Source organism: Xyrauchen texanus, chromosome 40, assembly GCF_025860055.1.
Source record: "Xyrauchen texanus isolate HMW12.3.18 chromosome 40, RBS_HiC_50CHRs, whole genome shotgun sequence".
In the NCBI taxonomy this organism is placed as follows: Eukaryota; Metazoa; Chordata; class Actinopteri; order Cypriniformes; family Catostomidae; genus Xyrauchen; species Xyrauchen texanus.
The window spans coordinates 16,949,401-16,969,548 of record NC_068315.1 but is presented as its reverse complement, the minus strand read 5'-3'; the positions used below and the strand labels follow the sequence as shown (position 1 = coordinate 16,969,548).

At 38.4% G+C, this 20,148-nt stretch overlaps 1 protein-coding gene across 3 annotated transcripts in view; it reads right to left on the bottom strand.

The window, feature by feature from the left end:
- LOC127633291 (MAGUK p55 subfamily member 7-like) overlaps positions 1-20,148 on the bottom strand; it is a 131,320-nt gene that overhangs the window by 52,299 nt on the left and 58,873 nt on the right. For all 3 annotated transcript variants that reach the window (XM_052112298.1, XM_052112299.1, XM_052112300.1), the window contains 5 exons: positions 19,692-19,773; positions 19,444-19,529; positions 18,957-19,031; positions 13,783-13,979; positions 12,270-12,334 (listed from right to left, as the gene is read on the bottom strand). In XM_052112298.1, the coding sequence (XP_051968258.1) occupies positions 12,270-12,334; positions 13,783-13,979; positions 18,957-19,031; positions 19,444-19,529; positions 19,692-19,773 (505 nt within the window). The remainder of the gene's footprint in view (positions 1-12,269; positions 12,335-13,782; positions 13,980-18,956; positions 19,032-19,443; positions 19,530-19,691; positions 19,774-20,148) is intronic.

The window sequence follows — 20,148 nt, the reverse complement described above, 5'->3', positions numbered from 1 at the left end:
GCATTAGTGTATACTATCAGTTTATGATTATCTAATGTTCCTTAGATTACATAACCTACGAATCAAATGTCTAGCAATTAAACTTTGAGATATTTGTTTAAATACACATAAGGTTTTCACCTTATTAATTAATAGAGAAACAACAATTTATCGTTCCATAAAATAAGTCATACTTTGCCATTGCTACATCCAATTCAACCACGTACATCTTTCCATCCTATGCACTTTATTTACCTATTAATTAATTGTATCTTTTAGCATATTAGTACCATTTTGTAGTTTGTGTTAGTTATTAATGTTATCTTTTTGAAAATAAATCTAATTTTATTACAACCGTGTCTTCCTTGTGTTGATGATAAAGAAGATCTCTGCTCTCGAATCCTTCAGTATATTCAGACCAACTCCCTCCAATTTATATAATTTTTATTTATTGAACTGTCCATTTGGATCATTCTTTTACTGTTAAGGTGAAAATCCTTAGCTGGTGCCCTGATGATGGAGGGAGGGGCCATCTGATATTAATAATCACACACACATACACCTTGAGTGAAGTGTAATCAAAAATCATCACATACTTTGGCCCAGCTCATTTCAATTGGTTCTAGGGAGATTCTCACTACACTGGATTCTCATGGCAGCTTTAATGTTTATATGCCACATTTCTCAGAACTTAGAAGTGTAATAAACGTGTGAGAATGTGTATTCATTAACTTGTTACTTGTCCGACAATATCACAGAGGCCAACTGAACCAAGTTAAAACTGTTTTTTCTGACAGTTCATTAAGAAACTAAAAATATTTCTTAACTGTAAACCACAGGTGTGGATTTATAATAACATAAACAAACAAATATTATAAAATTATATAATGCTTAAAAGATAATGAAAACTGCAGCACTGCCTGTATCCTCCTTTGAATTCTGCTGCTAAGAAGAACCCATAAGTGTGTTGACTACAGTGTGACATCTCTGTTTAAACTATACAACATTGGACATAAAAAACAAAAAAACTATTATCACATTTTGGTTGTGTATATCGGTTATCATACATGTAAACATAAAAATATTCTGTATCATACCACCCAAACCAATATTGGTCGCTCACGTGTGACATACTATACTCCATTAAAAACTATTTTAAACAGAATGTTTCTAATTATTTTATAATTGTTATGAAAGCAGCTTTTATGACATCATATTCTGAAAACATATTAATTGAGAGACTACATTGAATATTTGTACTTTAAAAAATTCATGACAGGACCATTTAAATTGAACATTAAGGCAAAAAGGTGAATAAAAAAGCAGAAATGGTGACCACTTACAGCACCAAAGATACATTTTCACAATACATTTCACTGATCATATTCCTATAAATCTAAACAAAATCTTGATATTGATTAAAAAATTGTTAAATGGACATGATATGTGTCAACTATGCATGTAATGTATACTGAAACACACATAGAGATACACTCATTCATGTACACTCATTCAGTCAAACACAAAGCACACTGAAAGCAACACTTCTGAAGGACATGAATGAATGGTACAGCTGGGATTAGGGCTAATATTCCTTGCACTCCTCACATCCACCTCCATCCCTTCATTACAGGATGGAGCAGCTCTAGAACAAAATCTGTTATACAGTCTTACATTTCTACAACACCAGGTTCAAATCATAACAGCAAATTAGACTGTAGGCCAGTCAGAGTACAATGATGGGACTTGTAAAAAAATAGTTTTCATTTTTAAAGAGAAAAAAAAAACCTCTCCTGTTACATGGAATGTTTAATGCATGACAGGGTGCGGAAGTTGGAGGGAGCTGTCCAGAGACCAGCCTTTGAGATGCTTTGGCCACTGGGAGGAAGAGGAGAGGCTGAGGTCAGAAGGCCGGTAATGAAAGCACAGAGAAAAACAGGAGGGCAGAGGTAAAAAAGTGAGAGGTGCAGCGTTGAAAAGGTTATGCCTATTGAATGAATGTATTTGATTGAGCTTGGCATACAAGACTGTATAGCTTTATTTATAAACTTTCTACCCACTGGATCTCCTGTGAAATAAAAAGAGTTGAAATGTTTAAACAGTGGCCAGACGCCGAGGGTCTACACAAACTCACTAATGTCTACTAGTGAGAAAAGGAGAGAATAAGAGTGTCAGAGAGAGAGAGAGAGAGAGAGAGAGACCCAGAAGAAGAGGAGAGGAGAACACACACTGCTGTCCCTGATTGGCACCCAACAGCAGAAATTTAAGAGTACATTAGTCTGTGCGGTGACAAATAATGAAATTGCTGCAGCACACTTATTTTCCACTCACTGACGCTAGCGATGGAAACCAGACTAAAGCCTGACTGAGAACTGGCCCTTCAAAAAGCCCAATGTCCAACATACACCACATCAAGAATCCATCAGACCTCTACCACAAAGCCTGGAAACAAACCAGTGCCTTTAACTGCAATATGTTTAAAATTTACAAAGAGCTATTTAAACTACACACACAGGAAAACCAGCAAGTACAGCTGCTTAGGACAGCAATATGAGAAATGGTTCTTTTCACTGCAGAACTGAGAGAACGGATTACTTAGATTTCACTGATATAGAAATTCCAGTTTGATTCTGCACTTTGCTTTGTGAATGAGACTGAATAACACTTGAATGCTACTAACAATAAGAGAAAGTTGATCTTAGATAAAACACACAAGGCACTTTAGAGAGGTTTATGGTCATGACAGTGGCAATTACTGCAGAAAATGCAAGTACAGACTGAAAACACAAACTGAGCCAAGAGGGGAAGTCAGCTGGCTGATTGAGTCTACCACTTAAATAGGAAGAGAAATTGGAAGCTAGACAGTGATACTTTCGGACATGCAACAGCATACAGCCATATGTCAAAAACCCTTATTGTCTGACAGAGCAGATACAGATATGAGAGAGGGAGGAAAGGAAGACACTGAGAGAATAAGAAAGAGGTAACTGTTATAATAGAATGACAATGCAGGGTATATACCATGCTTTATCATTAATATGAATCAAACAATATGAGACAGTTATGGTATATGGGGCAGAGAACACAGAGCAAAAACAAAAAGAGCTCACCAATATGAAGTCCACTTAAATAGGAGCCAAAGTCAGAGTCCTCTTCATATTATGAAAAAGAAAAAAGGGAAATAGAAGGGACCAGGGCAGAGTTACGTGAAACATAGAAAAAGTAAACACTAAATATTGTGCAGTGAAAGAAGAGTGAAACAAAGATACAAAACCGAGACTGTCTGTTTTGTTTATAGGCAAACTAAACTGATAATGATTGTTTTACAGACAAGCACATCTATCATATTTCATCATCATTTGATCCTCAACAGCTGGACCAGGTGTTGGCATCGATAACATTCAATACAAAAACAACTTTCCAAGTGGGTCATAAACGTTTTCTGAGACACAACACATAATCAGAGGTGGGTAATAACTCATTACATTTAACTCTGTTACATTTACTTGAGTAACATTTTTGGGAAAATTTTACTTTTAGAGTAGGTTTAAAAGTGGGTACTTTTTACTCTCACTTAAGTACATTTCTAATGATTTTTTTAAAACTTTTACTTCTTTACAATGTGTGGCGTTACTGTCGTTACATTACTGGGTTTAATTTGAATTAATGTGTAATTTATTGAGAGATTATCGAATGAGACTTTTACGAGAGCGGAAGTTCACAGCTACACGCGATGAGACGCTCCCACTTGAGTGATGAGACTGTCACTCATCAGTGCAGCAGCATCAAACTCTTCAAAGTGAAACACTTTCTTCACTCCCCACAGTGAAAAAAAGAATAGTTTCGTCATAGTTCTTTTAACACCAAGACAAGCTGATATTTCAAGATTAAAGTCACAGCTCCAACTTCAAGCAGCACGCTGAGGTAAATTTTGGCTCTAATTCTAAGGCTGGCTTTTCTGTGTAATGAGATGGTCATTTTCAGGGTGATTCTGTAACTGGGCTCTTATGACATCAGTTTTTAAGTGTACATTTTTTAAATAGTGCAGCAATATATCAGTGTGCTTTGTCTCGGATGTCATGAGCAGTATTTATGTATTTACTCCATGACCTCGCAGGGTACTGGAACCTATCGCAGCTACTTCAGGTTAATCACTGCCATTCACGTGATCGACAACTGGAGCGTGAACAGACAGCATTTCTGCGCGTGTAAATAACATGTGATGCGCCCAAGGCAATCATGGTGAGGAGAGTGGCTGTGTCCGCTATCGTTCACTCATTCACTATTTCCTATATATTGAATGGCAGTTAGTGCATTATATCTCAGCAGTAAGTGAACGAAATGAGTGAATTCGGACGTGAGTGTCGGAGCTCTGGGGCAGGTGCAGAAACATCACATATGACATTTTTAAATACTTGGACCTTATTTGTTATTCTTATTAAATAATATATGACTACAATAAATCTTCATTCTGTTTGTCATTTTTAATATACACTGTGTGTTAATATAAAAAGTAAACGCGTTTGATCAAATAAAGAGTGCATTTTAAAATGTATCTGTGTGTTTTGTCTATATGTTATTATGTTATTTTAATCAAGTAATGATTTGTTAAAAAGTTATTTACTACATTCAGCATGAAATAAAACATTGCAGGAGTGAAGGAAGCAGTAAACTCCCAGCTCGTACGTCTTCCCCGTGGTGGATTGTGGGAAATTAACCGTCATCGAGTGTACTTGAAATGTACACTTGTCATTAGAGTGCATTGTGGGTAAGAATGAGTGAACAAAAGTAGGGAACGCATGGCTTACTCCAAATTCAGATACGCCTACAAAATAGCGAAAATTCGAAATAGTGCACTATATAGTGGATAGGGGCAGTTTCAGACACAGTGAGTGTTCCACGACCAGAGTTGGTGCCCTACGTAGGCTGCATTCTCTGCATTTAGGGAGCAGTGGTACTGCTGTACAGAACTAACAATCTAAATACTTATGACACTGAAAACTGTAACTACACTGAAATAAGCATCCACACAGGACTTTAAAAGCTATGAAATAGCTAAATAAGTCATTATATTTCAGTATTATATATGTTATCACTGCAATAATTACTAGAAATGTTTCCAAGCCTCTCTTCTTATTGCCAAATTCATCCAGATCTGACAAGAGCCCTCAGAGAGGATAGTTCACCCAAAAAGTACAATTCTCATTAATTACTCACCCTCATGCAACCCCATATGTATATGACTTTCTTTCATCTGCTGAACTTAAATGAAGATTTTTAGAAGAATGTCTCAGCTTTGTAGGTCCATACAATGCAAGTGAATGGTGGCAACCCGGTTATGTGAGTGAAGCGGCATGATTTTGCCTGGAGTGAGGAGCGGGTTTTTAAAAGATTGGGTTCCCCAATTTTGTCATCGTTTTCTCTCGCTCCAAGAGTGCTCCACTAACGCTCCATCATGGGCAAAACACCTGTTAACGGACCTTAATGCAATAATTCACCACGTGTTAAGCAGTGTTAACTATTGGAATGAAGGAAAGATGGAATTTCTGATATAAACCGAAAAAATTTGATAAATTTTTTTTTTTAAATAATCTAGAAGCACTTGGTAATGTTCGACCTCCAGCGCAAAGGTTACTATCGCTTTCTGTTTTCATGCTCCTATTATTGAGATAAGCTTGCGGTAAAGCTTGACTTAACTACATGCTTGTGTTTTGTCTCTTTATTCCTGCATCAACTGCCGTTTATTGAAAATTAATGACGGGATTGTGAAAGAGAACACGAGTGGGGAGGTGATTGCCACGATCAAAGGTTTGTTGTGAAATCCTAAAAGACGTGTCCAGAAAACACAATGATAATCCATTCATAAAATCTAAACGTCATCAATACGTGCATCTATATCTCTCCCCTATTAAATATTTTGTATAATCATATCATCATTCTAATCTAATGCATCACAATCTTAACTGTAGGCTATTATGTCCCGCATTATATAGAAACGCAAAACACTAATCAAAATGTTGATATTGACTTTATCAACATTTTTTGACTTTAATCGATTGCCATCTAAACTCTTGTCTAGTTTTGATTAAAAAAAAAAAGTGTAGAACATTCGGAGAATGTATTTATTTATTTTTTTCTTCACAGAATTATAGGGCAAGGTTAATTAAAAGAATTGAAATAATATAAAATAATAGGCAATAATTAGGCAATAATACATAATAATGTTTTTTTTTTTTTTTTTTTTGGGTAATTTATATCTATTTTTTTCGTTTGGTAATTTATATTTTTAATTTATTATCTTTTTTTTTTGCATCTAGCAATTTATTTAATTGATCAAACCCAGAGAATGCTGCCGATATTTATTTATTTAGTCTTGGGCTAATGTTAGTGTTCAAATAAAGCACACTAGCTTTTCTTCTAGTATTGTGTATTTATTTTTTATTTAATACACCTTCTGAATGGAAGGTTGTGATATTAAAAAGCATACTGAAATAACTTAGTTACAGTGGAGAGGTAGTTAGGCACTAATTTTGCCATGGAGCATACAGAGCAGGGTTTCTCTAACCCAGGAAAAAAACATTTCCTGCTGTCTAGCAAAAATTACAAATATTGATATGTTTCTCACCCACACCTATCATATCACTTCTGAAGACATGGATTAAACCACTGGAGTCTTATGGATTACTTTTATACTGCCTTTATGTGCTTTTTGGAGCATCAAAATTTTGGCCTACAGAGCTAAAATATTCTTCTAAAAATATGAATAGAAGAAAGTCAGTCATACTCATCTGGGATGGCATGAGGGTGAGTAAATGATGAGAGAATTAACATTTTTGGGTAAACTATCTCTTTAAAGTGATTTGGCTAAGCCAAAATGTAATATTCTGTCATCATTTCTCTACCCTCATGTTGATCCACTGTGCATCTAGTCCTTGTTGGCAAGGCAAATAGGGATGTTGAACTCTTGCCTGTTCTATCACAATGTATTGTGGTGGTGGTGTAGTGGACTAAAGCACAAAACTGTTAATCAAAAGGTCGCTGGTTCGATCCCCACAGCCACCACCATTGTGTCCTTGAGCAAGGCACTTAACTCCAGGTTGCTCCGGGGGGATTGTCCCTGTAATAAGTGCACTGTAAGTCGCTTTAGATAAAAGCGTCTGACAAAGGCATAAATGTAAATGTATATATATTGTGAGCCAATGAGTGTGAATGTGTGTCTGTGTGTGTAGAGAAATAGAGAGATATAGTAGGGTAGTGAACTCTTGGCCCCTTTAACACACTCTAATATGCTCCATTAACTGGTTTGGTCCAATAAACACTAATCAACCATGTCTTCATTGTTTAGGTACTCCATTACCACATACAGGGGTCCCCAGCCAATTATATAATGGGTATGACATCTAATAGGTGAACCAGAGTTAGACAGAAAGGTGTACCTTGAATGTCCTCCACTGGAAAAGCAAAGAAGGGAATGTGATGAAAATAAAAAGGTTAAAAAGAGAATGTTGATGAGAACAAAATAATTGAAGAGGAAGAAGAAAAAGACCTACCCCATTCAACTGCCTCATCCACTTATGATGGAAAAAAAGAACAAACAAAAGGAAAAATATAGTCATATGACTGGCAATAAACATTAGCAAACACGTTATTTTCAATTCACTTTGACTTATGTCAAGCTAACGTAATAGCTGGATTTCTGATATTTTACGTTTTAAAATAAACCTAAAAGGTGGTAAACCTTTGCTTACATCTTGTGAAACTTTAAATACAGAATAACTGACATAGTTCATATTAAGAGCAGATGAATGTGTGTGTGTGTGTGAGTCTGCATGTGCATATAGGCCTAAAGACAAGGGAACATTTGGAGTCACTTTAAAAGCGTACTCATATTCATGTGGTCTTAATTCTACTTGACAAGCTTAAATCAAAACACACATGAGCAAAGGACAGCATCTACCAGCAAAACACAGCTTGCTACACACATACACAGTCATGCCAAGAAGGCAATAACATATAGAAAAGGATGGAGGGCAGTACAAATCTATTGTGTTCTATCAGTGAAGTAAATCCTTAGGCATTGGCTTTCTTTTGGTGTGACTTGGAGGATCAAGTGATCCAAGGGCATGTGTAAGATCTGAGAAAAGAAGTGAGACCACTAAGCTTAGGAAAAGACAAAAATTGGGCATGATTAACAGGTGAAAACAAACACCTGTTTACACATGGTAATTTAAATGGGTCTTCTGTGACCATTTGTGATCTGATTTACAGTAGAGGGGATGAGTGGATGTGGTTTCAGACCACATACATCAATCACTATGTCATGATAATAAACCACAACAAAACCAGAAAAGATAAAGCGCAAAAAAAAAAAAAAAAAAACTTATTTTAGTGGAGTAGTTGTAGTATCTCCATGAAGTTCTCTGAAGGTCTCCATGAAGTTCTCCGCTTTTAAAAATGTTCTGATTTTTTTCTTTTAATGTCGCTTGTAACCGGCAAAGTTTAAACTCGTTTTAGCGCAGCATTTGATTGACAGGCGAGGGGTGGCGCTTCTCTACTGACAGGACGCATACAGGACGGATTAGTGTTTACACCTCAAATGTGATGCGTTCAGATGCGTTTTTGACCACATTTGTATATGGTTTAAAAAAAAAAAAAAAAAAAAGTGCTGACCACATGTGATCCGATCACCAAAATGCATCTTAATACCAGGTGGAAACGGGGTTATGAAGTTGAGACTTGGTGAAATGTTCTCTAAGCAAACTTTCAACTGAATCAAGTTTCGGGAAGTGCATGGAGAGGTGAAGTTCACCCAAACTAGGGCCTTTTTCTTGCAGTTATAAGAAATATCTGTCTCACGGTTCGTACTTAAAATTGCAACCATAGAAATATCTGAATAAATCGGATATGGGTATGTAAGGGGGTTAAGATGGGCAAGGAGGCGGCGAGAACCGGCTTGTCAATATAAATAATAATTTAAACTCAAAACAAAAGCACAAACATAAACACACACACATGACGGACATGCCCGTAATTCTCTCTCTCTCGAACCATCGTCACCGGCCACCTTTATCCCTCGCACGCCCCATCAGGCCGATTGGGGACCGGGCGTGCGACATTGTAGCCCGGCCCCGCCCCCCTCCGCTCCACAGGGTACAGCAACTAAGGAAGCAAAGGCAATCAATATGATGCCAAATTTATTCACAGAATAAATCCAAAAGATAATAGATGTCTTTTGCCTTCCACAATTTATAAGATTTATCTTAAATAGAGGGGCAGGTTATGAGCGGATGTAGATTAAAGGGAGGCGGAGCGGCATGATTTTGCCTGGAGCAAGGAGAAGGAGTGTCATTGTTTTCTCTCACTTCAAAAGCACTCCACTAATGCTCCATCACGGGCACAACATCTGTTGATGGCCCTTAATGCAATAATTCACCATGTGTTAAGCAGTGTTAAACACTATTGGCATGAAGGAAAGATGGAATTTCTGATATAACCATAAAGAATGTGATTAAAAAATTCAAATGTAGCAGCACATGGCAATATTTGACCACCGGTGCAAAGGTTGCATTCACTTTCACTCTCTGTTTTCTGTTCACGCTCCCTATTTTTGAAGTAAGCTTGGGGTAAAGCTTGAGTTAACTATACAATTGTGCCTCATCTCTTTATTCCTACATCAGCTGGCATATATTGAAAATTAATGATGGGAAGGCGAAGGAGAACACAAGTGGGGACGTGATTGCCACGATCAAAGGTTTGTTGTAAAATCCTACAAGAAGTGTCCAGAAAACACGATGAGAATCTGTTCACATGTGGAGAGAAAATGTTAAGGTCAGCAATATATATATAGGCCTATATCTCTCTCCCCTACTAAATATTTTGAATAATCATATAATGAGTCTAATCTAATGCATCGCAATCTTAACCGTAAGCTATTATTATATTTTGTTGAGTAATTTAATTTATTAAATTCAGAGAATGTTGCATACATGTTTCAAAAGTAAGCTATAAAACTTATTTAATTTAGTTTTGGGCTAATGTTTGTGTTCCAATAAAGCAAATTGTAGCTCCTAGTATTGTGTATTTATTGATCTTCTGCATGGAGGGTTGTGATATTAAAAAGCGTACTGAAATAACTTTATGGTGGAGAGCTAGTTAGGTGCTCATTTTACCATGGAGCGAACACAGAGCAGGGTTTCTCTAATCCAGGAGTGTGGAGCGAGCGAGAAGCGGGAAATGGACAACCCGGAGTGGAGCTGGAGCCGAGTGATTAAAGAATGCTTTGAGGGAAATTGTTGCCGCTCCACTCCACTCACATACTCTGATGCCTAAATTGCTTCCATCTTCAAGATGACTGAACAATTCCATTGAAAGTGCATCTGGTCAAACTAAACAGATTCTTCTTGTACTGTTTATATGTACCCAATCTTCTGATGAAAATAGTCATTCAAATTCATTCATTCATGCACAAGTCATGTGCATTACATGTGTTCAGTCAACAATTTCTATGTGTGTGAAGAGAGGCATTTAGTGTCAACATTACTAAAACAACAAGTCGTTTTTAAGTCATATCTGAGAAAGCGTTGAGATTGATTAAAGAATTTCCATGACTATTGAATTTCTAATCCTACATGACAACTGGATAAGGATTTTTGATGAAATGTCTTAATGTTGAGCTTAACTGAAACAATTTATAGTGATGAATGAAATGATTTTATTGATTGCCATCTTCAGTCCCGGAATTCTTTATTTTAAAATTACCTTATATCCAGGTTTTCCATAATCGTGCAAATCCATAAAAACCGGGAACCCTAAATCTAAGTTTTACTTCCTGTACCTGTCCAGGAGCATGGAGTTAGTAATGGATATGACTTATAGCCTTTGCTAGTGATCATGCAGATCTTACAAGTAAGGCTCTGTATGAGCACACATATCTGCAGTGTAAAGCATTAGCGTGTGTTCAGTCATCCAAAGAGAGCCCCTCATCATGCCCTTTGAAATATGGGCTGATGTAACAGCATTGCAGGTCAGTGGACAGATGGTCTTACTCTTAAAGTCAAAGCACATAAACAGTTTCAAGTCTCTTTCTTTCAAACATACCTATATGTACCAACACCTGCATAGGCACAAATGTGTATGTACACGTGGGTACACGCATGCAAACTGGCATGCAAAGATCCACACCTGGCTCCTTGTTGAAAGGAGACCAGATGACTGTGGTAAACTGAGATTAGTTTCCTGAGATTATTTGTCTTGTTTACGGTCTGGTTCTGGTCTCATCAATACCAATACTTCAGGTGACAAGCGCATCAACTTTTCCTTCTCTTTGTTTGGAGCAGTCAATGGAGTGACAAGGACAAATGGAAAAGGTGGGAGGCCAAGCATGTGGCATAGCAGCAAGGAAACCAAAGTGACTGTATTATTCAATCAAGTGTACGTGTGTGTGTGTGTGTGTGTGTGTGTGTAAGTTCACAGGTGATGTTAACATGTTGAAAGTGTTGCTGCGTGTCTGTCTCGTGGTGAGTCTTAAGTGTGGCCATGTGTTTGACTGCCTGTGCAGTGAGTTATCCAGCACAGCTTCGTAAAGGCCCCTGCTGTCAGTCGCTGGGAGAGATTAGAGACACTCTCAAACTCTCTCTCACTCTCTCTCTCTCCCAAACATGAGAGATTAATGAAAACCATGAGAGAAAGCTATTGTCCAGGAGTGCATTAATGTACATGAACACTACATGAATAGACATGCGTGCACATACAGTATCTGCCTGGCACCAATCAGAGGAGTCTGGGCTTCCCGTCTGCATACACTTCACCTTGCACTTCCAACCCTTCACTTCTTTACTCCCTGCCTCTCAACTAATCTTTTCCACTAGGGGGTTTTTCTGTTCCTCTCATTCTGCCTTGGCTCTATTGTGAGGGACTTGTCAACCTGTCTGCACTGCATTGGGTCTCTCATATGCAAAAGATAAAAATATATTTTCTGCTTTAGTCCTTGTTTAAATGATAAAACAAAATAAGAAGGTACAGGAAGTGAATGAATGAATGTTACATGTATATAGCGCTTTTCTGACACTACACTCAAAGTGCTCAACCCTGCTTAGCTTCAGTGGGCAACCAGTCTTGAGCTACAGGGCGATATGTCTGCTGGCAGATTAAGTGGACTGACTGTGTGTTTTGGGTAGGTCTTCCGCATTATTAGTCTGTGATCAGAGCATATCTGGGTCCTGACAAACAGCATGAATGTGTATGTGTGTTTCAGGGGTTGTTTTATTTTGAGTGAATGCGTGTGTTCTTACACAATCTTTTGCTGGGGGTCCTCTGAGGCGGTGCAACGGCCATGGGTCTCCAGACTGCAAACCTCCTGAAGGAAGAGAAAGATGAAGAGCCAGACAGATAAAGAGACCTATAATAAACCCATCCCATTTAACCCATTTAAATGGCAAAACAGGGATTACTAAGCACTACCTACTTAAATATCCATCAGTGAGTATGTGTGTGAGAGATCGAAGCTGCATTCACACTGGGCTTTGATTCCAGAAATTTTCCAGCAAATTGCTGGAGAAGCTGCTGTGCGAAAGCCTGCCAGAGCCCAAATGCCAGAATTTGATCCCAGCATTAGACCCTTGTAACAATGATCAATGTCGAAATGCATCTGTGTGAATAAAAACAGAGCCAATGCAATGAAGGGTTCGTAGTGATGATGTAGTAATCGTGTGACTATCTGACTGAAAGGACTAATTAGTGAAGGAAAAATGACGCAAAAACAAGATAATGGCTGTGAACTGGAGTGATCCCAAGACCAATGCCATTCATGTAAACAAAAAAAATTAAATGCCAGCTTAGTAGTATCATAGGCAATGCACTTTTAAACGAGAGAAAAAAAAAATGGGCTTCTAGAAAGACAAGTCGCAGGTTATCACTAAAGATGCTGTGATTCCAATATGTGCACAAACACAATGGCAGAAGAGTTCAGCGGACGATTAGACTGGCCATACATTACATTACATTACATGGTCAAACGGACACATTTGACATCACATTGTTATGTAACTTTTGTATTTATGGGACTGTCCAGTATCTGAATGAATGCAAGCACAGAATTTCGGAAAGCTCTGCCAGTGTGAATGAACAAAATCCCACAATGTCGGAACAGTTGCCGGAACAAATTTTCCAGAAATGTTCTGGAATCTCTGTGCTAAAAAGGCTAGAGAGAGAAACAGACAGAAAAAGACAAACAGAAAAAAAGCTCAGCCAGAAAGACTTGCTACTGTACATTTGACAGGTTAAAAAATATTTTACTCTCGCAGGTGGTATTTTTTTATAGAAACAGAGAAAATAAACTGTCCTGTATTTGCACGCACATCCACTTTACGCAGAGCATCACTGATGTGCAATTTTTAATGCATAAACGTCTAAAGTGGATGTGAACCAGTGCTATCATTGTCTGTCATTATTCATTCCAAGCCAGACAGCCAAGGAAATCCAAAGTATTTTGGCAGAATGGCCGAGCACTCTTGCTCAAAAAAAGGGGAGAAAATGATGAGAAAAATGAAAAAGAAAAAAGTCAGATAAGTCAATGCTTTCATAGTGTGGAGTAGCAGTCAGGTTGTAATGGAGTGGAAGAATTCTGGAATGATCGAGATAGAAAGAGAGAGATGGATGGATGGATGGCAGGAGAGTATGATATATGCAGAGGTTGGACAGAAGACAGACAGGATGATGGGGTCATGGAGTGCAGCTGAATTTAAAACTGGTGATAGTGGGAGTAAAGGAGCAGTGAAGAAAGATTGAAAAACGGTGTTGGCTTACCTCTCCTGAAAGTGTTTGGAAGGGATGAGCCCAGTACGGGGGTTGCTGCCACTCTCTTGTTTGGCCTGCCACCAGGTGGCATCATCCTGGCTCATAACCTGCAGGATGTCTCCCTTGCTACACGCCAACCCAGCCTCCTTGCAAGGGATCGCCTGATCCTCTGCTGGATTATAGTCAAAAAGTGCTTTCACAAACATCTAGAGAGCAAAAGAAAGAGAAGCAGAGATTTCCTAAGGAAAAATAACCACAAAAAAAAAGACTAGAAAAGGAGCAAGTGAGAAAATGAGATTGAGAGGATTACAAGCATGAAATGAAATGAGAAAATGATGAGAGAGAGAGAGTGAAAGAGAGAGACTAGAAAGCAATTTTATTCAAATCACATCTGTTCCATCCCTCTTTCTAAAGCATGACCAAATCAAGGTGCATTTTGGGTAGCAGACAGTGACCTGGCAGATGGCGCTGAGGCTCACCCTGATTGGCCAGAAAGGTCAGATTAATCAGTGCTGGAGTCTGCTTCTCTTATTTTCCACACACATAAACTTACATTCTACCTGGAAATTTTCAAAAGTTTCTCAAAAATGGAAGATGCTTGGAGGATTGGTTTTATGGAGCAGACATACAGTATATAATAAATAAAATGACAAATTAAAAGTAAAAAGGCTATTGAAAGCAAAGAGAGAAATCAAAGTTCCCAAAGCCCAAAGCAGTGGCTTTTGTTGATTTAGAGAGCTGTGTGCGCCATATAGAAAAATGGTGTTACAAAGGAGAATGTTCAATACATCCTGAGGGAATGCTTCATCTTGCGGTCTCGCACTCAATAATTTTGTATCCCTCTTACACATGTGTAGCCAATTAGCAACACTTCAACATATACATTACATATGCGGAAAACAGTAAAATATGGATGACACACATATGCAGGTTTTGACTGAATTCAAAACTGAAACATATTTAAACCATTACAGCACAGTAACAGACCAGTGCAGAATTTGAAAAACCCACATTTACACCACAAATCTCACACTGGCAGTGAGATATCTAACTAGGCAACATTTTTATATCAAATTAAAAGTTTAAAGAAAAAACTTGAAAGTGATTGTTGGGCCTCATGTGCTCAGATACAAGACAAAGGCAGGCCTACAAACCCTCAAAGCCTGAAAACACGTGCCAAAATCAAACAAAGGGAGTCCAAAAAGACTACAGATCCCATCAAGCCTTGCACATTTTACACCTAGGTGTGAAATTCTCAAGGATTGCACTCTCAACTCCTATTGGATGAAACGCACGACAGAACGTGTCCATCAACCATGATGTCATCGAGAGTAAAAAACCCCTGAGATACCTCCTAAGCTTGCTTCCAGGGACAGTATTTGCCAAGTCTAGTTGCAGCCCTGCTGCTCCCAGGTGTTGCCTCACTGCCTAAGGAAGTATCATACATACCTAAACTTTGGCCATACAATCTCTATCTCGTTGGAGGAGCCAAGATTCTCTGTGTTCCACAAAGCATGCTAACGGATCCGAAGACGACAGCGGAGCAATACGCGTGTCACCCTTTTGCCTGCAGAAGAGAAGAAGATTTCTCTTCAACAGAGTCGGCTGATTTTTCCGCCAACCCACCGAGAATCAGCCGCCGTACCACCCGCCGACAGAGTGAGGAAATGGCCTCCCATCTTCACCCGAGATTCGAGGATCCAAGTCGGATTTAAACAGGCGAACACACATTCTACCCATGTCCTCGTGCAATTCAAGAGTTTACGTCTGGGCAGAGATAGATTATTATAGCATGTTATTGTGTATCAAGGTTATTTCTTATACAGTTTACAGACTGCCGAGTCCTCTCATTGCTGCTAATAATACTCAAGGTCAGTGCTCGAATTGAGGAGGATCCGGACTCCCCATAAGGCATTAGGTAACCCCCATAAGAAGTCAAAAATAATCTTAGGGGTTCCCCAAGATACTTATATTTTAGTAAAAATAATAATGACAAATCTGATCAAATTCATGCAGTTGATACGGGAAATTTTGTGAATAAATTATTTACTATAATTTATATTAAGTATATTTATAGGCTAATGCCACGCCCCACATCTAAAGACCGCTAAGCACATGACATCGCTGACATGAATGCTTGCTTGGCACTGCTCCGGTGAAGCTAACTTTAGCTAAAAAATAGAGAATAATAAACCTCCACTCGCAGTCGGGAAGAGAAAGCTTCTTACTGACTTTTTTGAGGGGTAATTTCTCTCTCTCTCTCTCTATATATATATCTTTCTTCTATATCTATCCACTCCATGTCGGGGCTTTTGTATTCCTTGCATACATTGGAAACATCTACCTTGTTTGCCTGCTCACACTTCCCAGAGCATTAAAGTGCCACACCAGATGCTAGTTAGTGGAGCGTTTGGTGTGCTTTAAAAAAACTGCAGTGACAATCAGTCTTTGTCTGGCCTTGAATGTGGTAATACTTACACTCTATGCACTCATGGAAGGACTCTTCGTCTTGTGTTTTCCTGGATGTTATTTGTGTCTCAGACTGGAATTCAGATTAGTGTTTTCTACGTGTGCTGTTTATATTGAAAAAGAGACTTTCCTTGTTTGATTCCTGACTGTTATATCTCGATTATCCAAGAATATTCACTCAGCTACTTCAAAGTTATATTTTTGAACTACTAAGTTTATTCCTTCCTGCATTGAGAAGCATGTTATGTTCAGTTCTCCATTTCAGTTGTGGGCAAAGAGACTGAGATTATACCTAGCCCGAGTATGCATTTCTGTTTGAGTTTCATTCCTCATTTGAGATTATCGTTATCCCTGCTTCTGAAGAAAATCTTCTAAAGAAATGTGATGCTTACCAGTGATACATACCTGTCCGGAGTTCTGTTCTAATCTAAGGAGATGTTGATGATACTAGCCAGTGAATACTTACCTGTCATGAGTTTTGGTTTGAGTCTTCTCCCACTGGTTCCTGAAATTACCTTGATGGCTGTTATGGATGAATGCTGAGTCGACTTTTGAGAATCTCCTGTGGACATGCCTATGTTGAAATTATGAACTATTCTAAAGACTGTATCCTGTTTGCCCTGTTGTCCTGCACTCTTTGAATAAAGCTCCCGCACCTTGGAATAAGCCATTTAAAAGAAGAATAGTATCTTTGTTATATAACATTGGACTGAAAATGTATATCATTTTTTTTATTCTTTATCAACACAAAAGCCTGTTTGTTTATGTAAGCCTGTTTTTAATAAATAGTATATAGTTATGCATATTAAGATCAAATAAATATATTGTATATTTTGTATCAATTGTATATTGTGAGACTATTGTATATTGTATATTGAGGACCCCCCATAAGACTTGATTCAATTCGAGCACTGCTCAAAGTATTACTGCAACTTACTGTTAACATGAATGAGATTTGCTGTGTTGTTGTCCAACCACATTGGGCTGTTTGTGCATTTGCACCATCGCGGGTGGGACCGGCACACTGAGTTTATCCATTAAAGAAACAACGACGTTCACCGCATCTCTGAGTGATAAAACCAACAGTTGCAGTCTCTACCACGATCACTAAACCGGCTTCGGTGCCATTACCCTGTTCTCTCTCTCTTGTACAAACCGCACACAACCTCTCACAATCACAACCACATACACATTTGGAGAACAGATAACTTGGCAATAGAGTCCAGCTTTGTTCCTAAATTATCGTACCAGCAAAGACACGCATTAAATGGGCAAATGGCATTAACCAGTCTCTCTGTCAACATTCTCTGGCTGGAAATCTCACGTGAAGTACTCGCCACGAGAGCCATGCCCGCAATTTTTTGCACTCCTTCTCTCCTTACACACACACACACACACACACACACACACACACACACACACAGTTATATTTTAAAGTAAAGTGTTTTGGTATTGTTCTCGTGCACCTGTGCCACAAAATGTGACGGTTTAGTCGCAAACTGGAGCCCTGTTCGGTTAGACGCAAACTCTAGGCATCTGTGTACAGGCCGCATTAAACAAATTTCATCATAAGCTGAATGCTTGAGTACTGAACGCATCTGGTCAGATTTTTCCTAACAATGCATACTGTTAACAGTGTGCGCATGCGCCTGGAATTGTGTGCAAAAATGTGTGGGTCCACATGGTGGCAACACTCACACTTAAGCCATTGCTTTCGGCTCAAGCTTTCTGTTCTTGGCTGACAGAAGTTGAACCCGATGTGGTCTGCTGCTGTTGTAACCCATTCAACTCAAGGTTTGACGTGTTGTGCATTCTGAGACTCTATTCAGCTCACTACAATTGTACTAAGGGGTTATCAGAGTTACCTTAGCCTCTGTCAGCTCAAACCAGTCTGGTCTCTCCACTGACCTCTATTACCAACAAGGCGCTGAATATTTTTTGTTTTTGGCACCATTCTGAGTATACTCTATAAACTGCTGTGTGTGAAAATCCTAGCAGATCAGCAGTTACAGAAATACTCAAACCAGTCCTATGCCACAGTTGAAATCACTGAGATCACATTTTTCCCTCATTCTAATGGTTGATGTGAATGTTAACTGAAGCTCCTGACCAATATCTGCATGTTTTTATGCATTGCATTGCATTGCTGCCACACAACTGGCTGATTATATAATCACATGAATAAGTAGGTGTACAGGTGTATCTAATAAAGTGGTCAGTCAGTGTATGTTTTGTGGTTATTAGAGTATCAGGTCAGTAGCTTTGTGACATGTACAAACACCAAATTCTATTGGGAGAGTTAGTACGTGTTAGTCAAGCTTCAGAGGAAGAGCACTATTTGTGTGTTGAGTGACTATTAAAAAAAATCTGTATTTATAGAGCGTCTTAAATCAGTCACTTATGAGGTACCAATATGGTTAGGATGTCTCCGTAGAAGTAAGTTGCCTGTGTAGATAGTCGACAGAGAGCAGCTACTAGGTTTTGAACTAAACGAGAGAGGCTGTTTGTAAGCTGGACGACAGCAGAGAGGTTTACTGCAAGTCATTTGTATTGAAGATGGATGGGAACTAAATCTCATCTATCAAGCCAGCAAACTGTGGTACACATTCAGAGAAAAACTCCCCCTCAGTTTGAGTACAAAATCCCATATCCTCCCTCTCTTTCTCTTTAGCTGTTTGACTTGTCTGATCAGTAGTAGCGAGGATGAATTGTACCCTGGGCTCCTTGTTTGGTGCCTCCTCTTTGATACCTGGGACCACTTTAAACATGATGGCACCTTGTGATTGAGACTGCAAATAGAACAAAAAAGACACAAATCAAAATCTGTGCAGCTCATGTAGTTACAGTCACAATGAAGTCCAAATTGACCCCATTTAGTTTCTTAATAATGTCCCTGGTCTTTTTGTGCACAATTCACCAGTGCATGTTATTCATTAGATTTTATAACCTTTCATCAAAATGTAAAAACTTTCTCCACCTCAGAAATTACTTTTCATTGATCCTGACATAACCAAGCCTGCACAGGCAATGATGTTAAACAATATTAATATCATAGGCCTACATGTTTTACCTTCTTACAATCCAATTCTGATGGAAAAAGCAAGTCAAATTCAACATAGTTTTTTCCACATATTATTTTCAGAAGTTGTTGTGATTGCCATTTCATGTAGTTTTTTCTTTCTCAGTGACACGCACACATACCAGGATGCAAATTATTTCTTCAGGTTTTTTGTCATCAACAGGGATGCCGTTGACTTCTTTCAGCTCATCTCCGACATGTATCAGCCCTATTGTGCAACAGAGAGAAAGAGAAATGAGTAAAAGTGAAGAGAAGGTCAGACCACATACAGCTGTTGATTCAGTGATCTCTTAACTTTGTGTAAACATGAACTAAACAACAGGGCGCTGTTGCCACACATTTGCATATAGAGAGGAAAGACAGTGCTCACCACTTCTATATGCAGCGCCACCACTCATTATGCGTGCCACTATGATTGCTCCAGTGTGCTCATCCTTCTTTATGGTGGCACCCTATGACAGACACACAGAAATAAAGACAAAGAGTTCACAATCATATCTGCTCAAAGAAATAATTAGATTAACAGTGACCACATTTTCATACATATCATTTTCAGATTAGAAATTAGGGCAAAAGCGATTATTTATTAATATTGCAATCATGATTATTAATGCTGAATACTAAAAGTTTTATTAAATACTTATTTCTTCAAATTCATTCAATTTCTTTATGTACATATCCAAAACAAGCGGAAACTGTTGAGCTAAACTGATTACATACCGTTTAAATCATCAGTAAAACAACTTCACACTGGCCCACTTAGTAGCATGACAAAAATAAACTGTTATTACATTTTTGAATAAATTGTACACAGACATCAAGAATAG